Below are 13534 nucleotides of genomic sequence, written 5' to 3'. Positions count from 1 at the left end.
TAGAGAACCTTCTAAAAGCTTACAAAATATTTTAGATAAAAATTATAATTATATTTACACTTAGAGTAAAAAAAAGCTATGGTTGGAGATGCTTTTAGAATTTCGTAGGTGTACCTAGTTATACACCTTGGGCTTGGGCCTGTTGTTACGGTCCCCTTGCTTTCGGTGGGTGTAATCCTTGTGGAACCCATTTATCACCTTTTTATAGAAAATAAGTGAAAAAATTTCATCAAATCGGTAGAGAAGATAACCTTTTTTTATTGATTGAATCATAAACAGTTTAAATTACAAGTTAGAATTTATATGCATTTTAATAGGATCAGTTACTTAAGAATTTCTTAGGTGTACCAAGTAGTTACACAGAGCAACGCAACAGCCTATAATCCGCAGGGGAACAATCACCTTAAACTTGGCCAAGCGCTGCTATACACTTACCGTCAGCCTGCTATAACCTTGCGAACATAATATTGCCTTGCATATAGTTACCTAGAATTTCTTAGGTTTACCTAGTTATACAGAACAACGCAACAGCCTGTAATTGGCAGGGGAATAATCACCTTATTGGCATGCCCATAAGAAAATTAGTGATAAAAAAATTTCATCAAATCGGTAGAGAAGATAACCTTTTTTTATTGATTGAATCATAAACATTTTAAATTACAAGTTAGAATTTATATGCATTTTAATAGGACCAGTTACTTAAGAATTTCTTAGGTGTACCAAGTAGTTACATAGAGCAACACAACAGCCTGTAATCGGCAGGGGAACAATCACCTTAAACTTGGCCAAGCGCTGCTATACACTTGCCGTCGGTCTGCTATAACCTTGCGAACATAATATTGCCTTGCAGATAGTTACCTAGAATTTCATAGGTGTACCTAGTTATATAGAGCAGGATGTGGGCATGCCAATAAGGTGATTATTCCCCTGCCAATTACAGGCTGTTGCGTTGCTCTCTATAACTAGGTACACCTAAGAAATTCTAGGTAACTATCTGCCACCACTGAAAGCAAGGGGACCGTAATCACAGGCCCAATCCCAAGATGTTAACCCCACAGAATTCGACTTTTACAAACACATAATCATTCATTACGAAGAATAAAATATGAAATTGTAAAAATCGAATCTGTAGGGGTACACGAATAACATCCGATTAGTCAAATAGAGTATACTAATAAAATGTAACCATCAATAGCAAGGGTAGCATATGAATAGCAAGGGTAGATCCTGTGTATTTTGACTCTGAAACGCCAAGCCGTGATCTTGGGGTTATTAGAAACCTCAGAAAGCTTATTGTAGTATGTCATCTTGTTTGTTGAGAGAGGGGATGATGAATCGTTTCTTTACTTTTCTTTTTGTTGAGAGAGAAATGTTATTTTATGGGGACTGTGATGGAGTTTTTCTAAATGGAAATAAGTATTCAGTTTAAATACAAGTGTAATGATTATTATAAGAGACGTGTGAGAGAAGTCGTGTCTTCTCCAGGAGTCCATCAAATCAACGTTAAATAGAGGAGTTACAAAATAGAAGTTGGGGTTAATAAATCATTAATTACAGGAACTTTTCATAAACTAAATATTTATATTTACATTTATTATCTCATATACTGTTAGTTTCTATCATTAAATATATCCACTAATAAACTGTTGGAGATGCTTTAAGTATAATAAGTTTTGGATATTGATCATTTCTTGCAAAATATAACTATATAATATCTAAATTTCTTAAGTTTAAAATAGTTTCAAATATTTATTGGATTTAAATTGTTACGTTTTTCTTAGTTTCATAAATTTAGACAATCTAAATCACTTATTTTCACTTACTTATACACAGTTATGTGTCTTAATAAGTGAAACTTTATACAAAGTTCCAAATTCGAGGGATGCAACTGTTGATAGTCAGAAGGCGTGTTAGAGAAGTCGTGTCTTCTCGAGGAGTCCATCAAATCACCCTTATAAATGGACGAGCTTCTGCCTGAGGAATATCATTTAAATTAAAAGTATGCCTCTATTATAGAGGAACTTCTGATATATTATTTCATAGAAAATTAGTGAGAAAAAAAATTCAACAAATCGTTAGAGAAGATAACTTTTTTTAGTGATTGTATCATAAACATTTAAAATTACAAGCTAGAATTTATATGCATTTTCATGGGACCAGATAGTTAAGAATTTCTTAGGTGTACCTAGTAGTTATACATAGCAACACAACAGCCTGTAATCGGCAGGGGAATAATCTCCTTAAATAGCCTGCAAGCGCTGGAATTGACTTGCCCTCAGCCTGCCTTTACTTTGCAAACGTAATATTGGCTTGGGCCTGTAATCGGCAGGGGAATAATTAAAAATAGCATCTATTCATGGTTGTGGACGGTTGCGTGTGTTCACCTTTTTGTGTATCGAGTACGTCATTAGGTGTCTGACCTTCTGCATCCCTCATCCTCTAGATATCACCGAATACTGTTAAGTTTCAGTTCTCTCAGAAATCTCAAATCTCTCTCGACCATCTATCGTAAAACTCCGTAAATTTGTTCATGGCGATTCGTACCTTTAACCCGTCTGCTCCCGTTCCATACTTATCGTTTGAAGAGAGTCTCAACACGAACAGAGGCATCTTCAAAGACAAAGACTTTTCCATTGGCGAGGCTCAGCAACGCTTTGAGAATGAGAACGCTCGTCTCAAGTACGAAGACATGTGTCTACGTGGGTTTGTTGTGCAGGGTAAGCTTTCCCCTCAAGACTCAGACTTTACCGAAGTGTTTCGCCTTCTAGATAGGGTTGGGTGGGCATATACCGTCATGCAAGTTCATGCCTTTTACCCTAGGGTTGTTAGGGAGATGATCTCAAACATGTGTTACAGTGCTGATGGTGTGTTGATCCGTGGTAGTCGATTTTGTTTCGATCCTGATGTGATTAACACTGTAATGCTCACTCCCCCTGTCAATCGATCTTTTGATTGGGAGACTTGCGAACTATCGTTGGCGATCTCAGTTCTCACTGGATACCGCTGCTCCGACTGGCCTGTTTTCACACTGAATGCTCTCATTCCTCCATATCAAATATTCTACCGCGTCTGTGAACTAAAATGGCTTTCGGGCCTTGAAACTGATGCAATGATCAAGCTGCGCATTCGCTTGATTTATGCTCTCTTGAATCGCCGAGCTATCAACTTTGGCGAGCTGGTGTATGATCAGGTTCTGGCCATGGCTTGCCAGTTTGATCTGCAGAAGAAGATCATCTTTCCCAATCTTATCTATCAGGTCCTTCAGTATCAGAAGGAGATCCCCGTGCTTACCGGAGATGAAGCACCCATTGGAGCAGGAGTGAACATTTGGAGCATACGAGCTGATTCGCCAGGACTAAACAACCGCAGCCCGCGAGGACGTAGAAGGATCGATGGGTAAGGTTTTCGTCAGAGCGTTCGTTCATTAAGGGGGATCCACAGGATGTTTTCTAAAGAACTTATCTCGGTTAAATGGTTCAAATTTTTAAATGTTTTTGAACCATTCTCAACTCTATGCTTTGAACTTTTTAATTTCGGTCTGTAATAACGCTTAAACATATCGTATGTTTAATTAATAGGTGATATCGTTTGCTATTCGTATTAAATATCAAGTATCACTAACTTGGTAAACTATCTTGAGTGTTTTCGAGGGTTTTCGTGAAAAGATGTGCAGCTAGTTACTCAGAATTATACAGTGCAACGCAATAGGGGAATAATCACCTTAAACTTAGACAAGCGTTGCTGTTAACTTGCACTCAGCATTTGTTTTCCTTGCGCAATATTTATTGCCTTGCCTTGCTAGCTATACAGGCAAAGCCACAGCCAGCAATCGGCAAGGGAATAATCACCTTAAACTTGAGTGAAGAAAAATTATTAGAAATTCTAAAGAAATTATTAGAAACTCTGTACTAATCCGCGCAAGAAAAAACATTAAATTGCGCTTGAGAATTTGAATAACTTGATTAACAGACTGATAGCAAGGCAATAATGACAATACTAATCCGTAATCAACAAAAACAAAGGCAATGCAATATTGTGTACACTAGGGATCAGCAGGCCGTTGGCAAGGAAACAGAAACGGTGTGCCAGAGAATAGCCCACCCGGGAAGCCATGGGGACGAGTAAATTAAAAAACAATTACAAAATGAAAACGAAACATAACAACTGGTGTTCAAAGCAAATTAACTATTGAGTACTTGCTGTGAGAAGTCGTATGTGAGAATGAAAACGAAACATAACATAATATCGTTTGCTATTCGTATTAAATATCAAGTATTACTAACTTGGTTATAGGCAAGGGAACAGCCAGAAATCGGCAAGGGAATAATCACCTTAAACTTGGGCAAGTATTGTTGTTCCCTTGCCTATAACCTACCATTCGCTTACGATTAATGTAATGCCTTGCCGATGTTTTTTTTTGTTCTTTTTTTCAGGCGGTCCCTTTGCTTTATAGGCATTAACTCTCTGACAAAGGTGTTAGGTTAGCAATATTGGTGGTCTGGTGGAACACTTTAATTTTCTATTTAACTCACACTAGGGCTTCATTTAGACACCAATAATACTCCTCTATTTAAGGTGCATATTATCAATGTTAAATAAACGCTTAAGGCAAAATAGTATGTCTTATTTTGTCCTTCCAAATCTTCCGGACGAAATCATTTCTAAAATAATTACAATTGTTGGGGAGGAATCATTTTGGAATGTTTCTAAATAAATTATTAGAAACTCTGTACTAATCCGCGCAAGAAAAAACATTAAATTGCGCTTAAGAATTTGAATAACTTGATTAACAGACTGATAGCAAGGCAATAATGACAATACTAATCCGTAATCAACAAAAACAAAGGCAATGCAATATTGTGTACACTAGCGATCAGCAGGCCGTTGGCAAGGAAACAAAAACGGTGTGCCAGAGAATAGCCCACCCGGGAAGCAATGGGGACGAGTAAATTAAAAAACAATTACAAAATGAAAACAAAACATAACAATTGGTGTTCAAAGCAAATTAACTATTGAGTACTTGCTGTGAGAAGTCGTATGTGAGAATGAAAACGAAACATAACATAATATCGTTTGCTATTCGTATTAAATATCAAGTATCACTAACTTGGTTATAGGCAAGGGAACAACCAGCAATCGGCAAGGGAATAATCACCTTAAACTTGAGCAAGTATTGCTGTTCCCTTGCCTATAACCTACCATTCGCTTACGATTAATGTAATGCCTTGCCGATATTTATTTTTGTTCTTTTTTTTAGGCGGTCCCTTTGCTTTATAGGCATTAACTCTCTGACAAAGGTGTTAGGTTAGCAATATTGGTGGTCTGGTGGAACACTTTAATTTTCTATTTAACTCACACTGGGGCTTCATTTAGACACCAATAATACTCCTCTATTTAAGGTGCATATTATCAATGTTAAATAAACGCTTAAGGCAAAATAGTATGTCTTATTTTGTCCTTCCAAATCTTCCGGACGAAATCATTTCTAAAATAATTACAATTGTTGGGGAGAAATCATTTTGGAATGTTCGTCCTTTCATTCGGGCTGGAAAGCGCGTCCATTTGGGCTGGAAAGCGCGGATACGGTCTTGTCCATGACCCCTATGTCTTGAAGAGGTGTAACATAAGTCCTATGCTCGACTTCGTTAACTGCCAGATCGGCAAATATGAAAAATTCCGCAATTTCTTCCTCAAGTGCGTTAATGTTGGGAATATGAACGCTGTTTACTGTGAAGGTCTCCATCTATCCATGAAGTATGGCCTTGAGGAAGGCATCCAAGTCTTGGAAGCAAATGTTCCTAATCACGGAATGTCAACCCTTGCCTTGGGTATATTCAATGTATGTCTTGGTAAAGATATCGAAGCTAGCCAAATCTTTCAAGAGTTCGAAGTCAAACACGCAGACCTTAGGTCGGAAGCACTCATTGGAATGGGAGATCAGCTTGAGTTTCAATTATCATTGTTCGATGCACCATATTTGAACTCATACGCCTCGACTTTCAAATATCCGGACGATGATGTAATCCAGTCACATGTATGCATCTATAACCATGATTACACTATCGAAAGCAAAGGGTACTGCATAAACTGCAGTCTATTTAGGCTCTGTTGCAAAATCTGTGAGATGCTTTAAAAGAAGAGAAACATTTGCTATTTTTTATTCTCCATGCCGCTTGCAGGCTGTTTCGTTGCTCTGTACAACTAGGTACACTTAAGAAATTCTTAGTAACTAAACAAGCTGAAAAAGTATGGCAAGACAATAATGTTTTACGCAAGGATAACAACGACAAAAGGCAAGGGTACCGTAAGTGCAGGCCGAAGCCCAAGCCGTAATATATTTTTTTCTTTTTCTAATTACGCTTTGAGTGAAGAAAAAATATTAGAAATTCTAAAGAAATTATTAGAAACTCTGTACTAATCCGCGCAAGAAAAAACATTATATTGCGCTTGAGATTTTGAATAACTTGATTAACAAGACTGATAGCAAGGCAATAATGGCAATACTAATCCGTAATCGACAAAAACAAAGGAAATGCAATATTGTGTACACTAGCGATCAGCAGACCGATGCTCGTTTGTATGCTAAATCCAAAGGTACCCTGTGATAATTTTCCCGCCCAGCTCTGCGAATTTTGAATTTCCCTCTTTCCAATTTGCTAAAATCCCAAAATCGTATTAAAGACCTTTTTATATTTTCCCCATTTCTATCTTCAATTTTCTCTCTCTTCCATCTCTCTTCTGCTCAATCGAATAATCGTCTCCTTTCCCTCTCCGTCAGATAAGATAATGTCCAACCCAATAACGGCTGCTTCATCGTCCACGACTGGAGATATTACCGTTACCAGTGGTCTGCGACAAGCAAGAACTGCGGGAATACCTAGAAATTGTTCGTGCGGGGAGAGAATCGTTGAGCTAATATCCAAATCCCGGCCAAATCCATACCGCCGGTATTATCGGTGTCTCTATGCGGCTTCACTTAGGGTATTATTGGTGTCTCTTAAGCTTCACGTTTTTTTTGTATTTTTACCTAATTTTGTGGGATCTAATGGAGTATTCGATCTAATGTTGTAGCTGGAGAAAGACGACCACATCTTCAAATGGGTCGATGAAGCTTTCACCGATGAGATTCGACAGTTGCACAACCAAGTTCGAATCGTAGAAGAAGAAGTTCAATTGCTCAAGGCAACAATAAGGAGCGAACGTCCGACATTAATGCCTAAGATATCAGGAGGTTGTGTCCTTGTTATTTTCGTCATCAGTGTCGTAGTTGTAGTTGTAGCCGGTATTATGATGTACAAGTAACTATGTATTATCCCCATAAACGCTCATCTCCATCTTGGACCCCTACATTAATAAACAAAGTACAAGGATAACTGTCGGTGTGCCAGATTTAAGGTGAATAGTTGTCAACATAAATATGAAATCCATCAAATGTAAAGATATAGCTATTAGCGATTACAGACCTAGCCAAAAACAACAAAACAACCGTAGTGAGTTCAACGGAAAACAACAATGACAATATGCTAAACTGACCAACACTCCCCCTGAATGAGTGATTAACCAGCTGAATAAAGATGTCTTCAAATACCCATATATATCACCCAAACAACAATGTCGCAACTTTGCACGTTGATCGGTTATGTCCGTCTTTGTTGCATTTGGAACACACGTACCCCCTTTTGTCCTTCAATCCGATTATGTCCGTCTTTCGCTGGGAAATCCTTACGCCATTTGGTTTTGTGTTTGAACCCTTTGTTTTTTTACCACCCTGAGTTGGCTTCTTCGATCATGGGCTACTCTGGAAAAGTCCTTTTCTCACCGTGGTTGATGGAGTAGTCGGTGCTGTAATCTTTCCCGAGTGTTTTGGTTTCTTTCTCGATGACGGATTAGTTGATGGCGTCCTCCGCGGTGGATTGGTTTGCTTCTCTTTTAATGGCGTACTGGGAGCTGGACTACGACAACGTTTCTTTGTTGTTGTTTTCCGTGAAGTCTGATTGCCTTCTTTTCTCGCCGGAGGTGGATTGCTAGTACTCAATGGTTGGTTCCTCTTTTTCAAAAGTTGACGCTTGAATTTCTTGGCTTTTTCAATTGCAGATAAGTATCTCTTCATCTTAGGTCTACCACGTTGTTTGCCAATTTCGGGTGGCAGACACACTTGACTAAGTACATTAGCTGGTGGGATCAAATCTTCATCTGTAGGGTTAATAGGTTCTGCGTACGCTGCAACCAAGTAGCCCTTTGTGTAAACAGGATCCACCAGGTTTGCTTCAGCAATTTTTCAAGATTGAACCACTTTAATTGCATGCTCACAAGGTATCTTATCGAGATCATATTGCCTACAAGTACAACTCCTCTGCAAAAAAGTGAGTCTATGAATCAAAACTGAGACAAACGAGAACATGGCAGAAGTGAAAGTCTTTCTTCTCATACCTTTTCTAGATCAACCATACAGTTTAAAACTCCATCAGTAACATACGAACGGTTTGCATCAATGTGTTGAACAGCTAATGTACCCCATGTTGGCGTGTCTCATATGCAATGCGAGTTCAACTGCATCTGTGAAGTTTGTTTTCAACGAGACAGCTTTCTCTCGCCTTTCCGCAAACCATCTTGAAAGCAGCTTTCTAATTGAATCCACAAAATATGCAATAGGAAACGCTCTTTCCTCCTTAAGCACGCCATTAATGCATTTTGCAAAATTGCTTGTCATGATATCATATCTGTCTCCTGGAAAATGTGAACGAGTCCACATTTTAATATCCGCAGTTGACAAATATCGGTGTAAATTGCTGTCTTGCCGTCGAATGACTTCAAACATAGCGTTAAAATCCGCCTGTCGATATAACCAAGCTACATTTTTCGCCAAAGCTACCATTGAGGTCTTTTTGCGACCTGTGATCATGTTTTGTCCAAGGTGATATAAGCATATGCTCCTATGAGCTTCCGGAAAAACATTCGTAAGAGCCTTGGCTATTGCTGAGCATCGGTCAGAGACGAAAGCCAAATTTCGACCATCACCCACCACACGACGCAGCTGAGTAAAAAACCATTCCCATGCAGCTGCATTCTCTCCATTAACAATCCCAAAAGCTATAGGATATATACCCCTATCTCCATCTTGACATGCAGCCACTAACATAACACCTCTGAACTTACCATTTAGATGTGCTCCATCTATTACAATAACCCTCCTCATGAACGGAAAGCCTTTGATACATGCGCTAAAAGCAATGAACAAGTACTTAAACCTGTTTTCCGTATCAAGGTCAAGCTCTGTTATTGTACCTGGATTGGCCTCCTTTATTATGTATAGATACGTCGGCAAGTCCTGATAGCCACTGGCATGAGTGCCTCTAACCATATCCCGTGCATATGCCAATGCGCCATGAGCCTTCGTATAACCGATTTCAATTTCATAAACTGCCCTCATACAGTCCATTATATGTTTAGGTCGGATTCCTCTAAGATCACTACCACCACTAAATCCCTCAACATACATCTCGCCAATACATTTCGCATTTGCCTGTCTGTTACGAGAATACCTAACGGCCGCAGAGCATGTATAAAAATCAGTGTATTTACGAACGAGGAATTCTGGAGATGATATCGACATAGCAGAAGCACATGTCTTCCAGGAACATCCAGGAACGAAGCACTTTGCGTAAAATAAACGCTTCCATGACTTTTTGATGATGAAATCAAACCTATCGATCACTGAAAGCTTGCGTAGTTTCATTATTAGTTCATTCTTGCCACTGAATACGTCACCACTCTTAATGGTTTCACTCTTCCGCAGCTGTGATGGCTTCATTGTCTCAAGTGATGGCTTCACAGTCTCCTGTGATGGCTTCATAGTCTCCTGTGATGGCTTCTCGTAATGAACATTTCCAAAACTACCAAAATCCGCAGCAGCATTCTCTCCGGCAGCAGGCTTTTGATTTCTATTCACATCACGATGACCTTTGTTTGCAGTCAATGAGACATAAATACACATAACGTCCATCTTGAGCAATGTGATGAAGCTTGCTAGTTGTCTGTCGCTGCTCAAGGAAATCAGAAAGGCATTGCTAGCCATTTGCTCCGTCATACGTTTAGGCAACATATACGAGAACTCGACCGCATTTATCTCACTAATATTGTAATCTCCACAAACCATGCGGACAAAATCCTCATATCTGATATCGTCTTCAACAAAAAAAGAATTTCCCTTCTTACATTGATCAAGAACGAACTCTCCGCCAACATTACCCATCTTCCATTGTCCAAAAACAGTAATTAAGTGCACCATTATCTGCATAATAAAAATTGCATCAGTTGATCCGAAGACACATTGAAAAACTAACGAATTGTATCGGCAAGAGAACAGCATTGTTAGGCAACCATTAAAAAAGACTTGGACTTTGTTCATAAATCATAACAATCGACTGTTTATCGTACCTGGTGTTTCTCAGATCTGGTTTCGAGGTTTCGTCAATCAAATCGAATGTAATCTGTTCGCGTTTAACCAATAAATTCACTTAATTTATCAGATATAAACGAAGATCTGAAAGCAAACAAAGTATGAGCGTGAGAGCCGTTGAAGGTAAAATGTCTAAACAACAATGAAATCTGAAAGGGGATAGAGCCGTTGAACGTAAAGTGTTGTCTTTTATTTCTTTTTTATTTTAATTTCTATAAAACCAGTAATGGTATTATTGTGGTAGAGGGGTTAAATGGTCATTTCAGAAAGGAGGTGGACCCTTTTAACAATTTTCCCTTGGAAGGGTACCAGTCTCACTTTAGTTTTTGAAAGTAGGGCAATACAACAATTCACCCTTATTTTTTAGATAAATTTGTGCTATGGATTTCATTTAATTGTTTATGCATCATCGTTTTTGGTCTGTAGATCAAAATTTTCTATGTTAGTTCTAATTTAAAGTATTTACGAAAATACAATCCCAATTCTATGTTGTGAATTCAAAATCATACATTAACTTTCATATATAAATGTTTGTACTACAATACACTATCATAGTAACTACGTAAAATTTATTGTTTAGAATTTAGGGTTTAGGTCTGAAGACTTAATAAAACTATTTTTAATTTGCATTATTATAAAATTAACTTTAATCCGAAATCGAGAATCACAGCATCAATTACAAATTTAATTCGATCAAAATTTTCTAAATCAAACCTAATTACTAGACTCGCTTCGCTCGCCCACTTAACTGACACAATCTGCAAGCTTCACTCGAAAATCCGTAGAATATCAAACCTCGTTCCCTGCTGATGATGTTAACCACTTGAATGGGGTTTCACCTAGTTGCCTACGATGCCGGTCTTCTCGTGACATCACCGTAGTAGTTGGATTATGAGAATCTCTTCAAGTTCGTAACTTAAACAGTCCATGAAGCTCGACACAACAGAATGAGTAGAGAGACGGCAAACCTTACGAAGTGCCATCAAAACCTCAGAACCGCAACAGCAGAGGGAGCAAGACTCCTAAGCCAAGGGACAAACTCAGCTTGACAAGGCGACACCAACCCTATTGACAAACGGGTTGCAATGGAGGCGACACCAGAACAAACACGTCACTACCCTGCAAAAAAGATAGAGATTAGCCTACATAGAAGACCAAAAAGCCTCCTCCGCACTCGGATGACTAAACTCTGCCCAGGCCTCCCCGCCTTTTATTACCTGAAGACTCAAACGAGCAAGCAGAAAGGCGACCTGGTAGGAACTTAGAGAACCTAAGTCGACCCTCTTTTGAACTGCTCGGACACTCCACGCTGGACACACGCAGGATGACTGATAGATGGGGTGAAGATAGCAAGACCACTCGCGAGATGGTCTGAATATTGCTCCAGACATGAGAACGGATCTTCAAGGAGAGAGCAACCGCAATAGAAGACTGCCATAGACGACAGTTCCTACGCCAAAGTTGGAGACACCACTGTCACACGACGGAGTTGGGTGCTCTGCTTCAGAGGTTTGTCTGTTTTCGATCAGGAGAGGCGGCGGTTTTTTTCCGCCGGTTCGTGCACGGTTTCACGGAAGAAATGAAACGCCGCCTCTCCTGATGCAGACAAACCTCTGAAGCAGAGCACCCATCTATGTCGAGAGAGAAAGCTTCACGAGCCACTCCACTTCAAGGAAGACGCCTCGAGAAATAACTACCACAATAGGAACAGGCAGAGAGATCATGATGCATCACGTGCCACCACCGCAGAAAGCCAGACAGATCTACCATAAGAAAAAGTGAATCACTGGATTCCAAACCCTAAAATCCAAATCCAATCAAATTCACAGCTTCCACCGCCTCGTCTCGCCTCTAAATAAAGCCATACCCACCAGATTTGTTTCCCCCGGCGAGGATCTAGGGTTCTGATTCATGACCTTTCCAGAGCTCGGACATATCAACAACGAAGGCCGATGAGAGATTAAATAAAAATAAATAGAGGGAGATAAGAGAGGAGGAAACGCCTCTGGCGGTGGATCTAACTCACACCGGGCCAACTGTCGATGCCTCCACCCGCCAGAGCAAATCTGATGGTTAAAGTTTGAAGAGAGAGGTTAGAGAGATTGTAGAACAGTAACTTAGAGAGAGAGAGTAATAATTATAAAACTGATTTGATTTAAATCATTTGGTTTGCCTAAGCTAAACTCTATAGAAATCAAGTCTCACAAATATAGAATCTCACGAATATAGATTATCAACTCAAATAAGAAAACTCTTCTTATTAATCTCTTGAGGAAACTAACTCAAAACCTCAAGCTCTCTCAATCTCACAAACTCATAAGACTCATAAGTTATGCAACACCCTTGCATCTTCTTTTATACTTATCACAAATATCCTAAACTCATTAGGATTAACACAACTATATATATCCTAATCCTTATAGATAAACACAACACACTTAGGATTAGATAGCTTGCACCCCAAGCTAATTCAAGCTTAATCCAACATTCTCCCCTTTAAGCTTGAATTCCATCTTCGATAATACTTGAACTCCAATAAGCTCCCCTGTTTCTTTGTGCTCAACTTCAATCAATCCATTTCAACACATTCTCTTGTGTCGACTTTCTCGCTTACATTAATATTGCCTTTTTTAAGCAAATGCCACAACCACATGCTTGCAGCTTCAGTACCCGCTACGTTCTTCCCATCATCCGTGTCAACTCTGTGATTACCATTACTATCTCCAACAATTGGTATCCTAGTTTCTGCACGTTTCTTCATTGTAGCTTCACAACACTCTTTGTATCTTTGCATATCTCTACTTATCACCTCTATATAAAAGGATAGATCCGGTCCGGTCGTATAGATCACGTATCTTAGACAGCTGACATTCCTTATGTATCCTTTCTTATTGCTTTCTTCTTCAGTTTCAGACTTTGATAGCTCCAAGTCTCTTTCAGTTTCTTCCTTTGTCCTTTTCACCAAATTACCGAACATGTTCTGTTCTTTCCAGATTAAATCAAGCTTCTTCACGTGGTTCACCAAACCTGCTTCTCTCATCATACTATGTTCCAAATCTGTTTCCTGTTTTGCAG

General features: G+C 39.1%; 2 protein-coding genes across 2 annotated transcripts in view; one reads left to right on the top strand and one right to left on the bottom strand.

Moving 5' to 3' along the window:
* Nucleotides 1–6786: 6786 nt before the first annotated feature.
* Nucleotides 6787–7302, top strand: LOC108815651 (uncharacterized protein At4g04775-like). Its single transcript, XM_018588186.2, has 2 exons — nucleotides 6787–6981; nucleotides 7072–7302. Exons 1-2 carry the CDS (start codon nucleotides 6787–6789, stop codon nucleotides 7300–7302), a joined length of 426 nt encoding a protein of 141 aa, XP_018443688.1.
* A 5726-nt stretch (nucleotides 7303–13028) lies between these two features.
* LOC108815652 (WEB family protein At3g02930, chloroplastic-like) overlaps nucleotides 13029–13534 on the bottom strand; it is a 1360-nt gene continuing 854 nt past the window's right edge. Inside the window, exon 2 of the mRNA XM_057000481.1 lies at nucleotides 13029–13523. Coding sequence (XP_056856461.1) covers nucleotides 13029–13523 — 495 coding nt within the window. The remainder of the gene's footprint in view (nucleotides 13524–13534) is intronic.

The sequence above is a fragment of the Raphanus sativus genome, unplaced genomic scaffold (genome assembly GCF_000801105.2).
Source record: "Raphanus sativus cultivar WK10039 unplaced genomic scaffold, ASM80110v3 Scaffold2663, whole genome shotgun sequence".
Lineage (NCBI taxonomy): Eukaryota > Viridiplantae > Streptophyta > Magnoliopsida > Brassicales > Brassicaceae > Raphanus > Raphanus sativus.
Note: the sequence above shows the minus strand (reverse complement) of the source record. Positions and strands in the feature narration are given on the sequence as shown.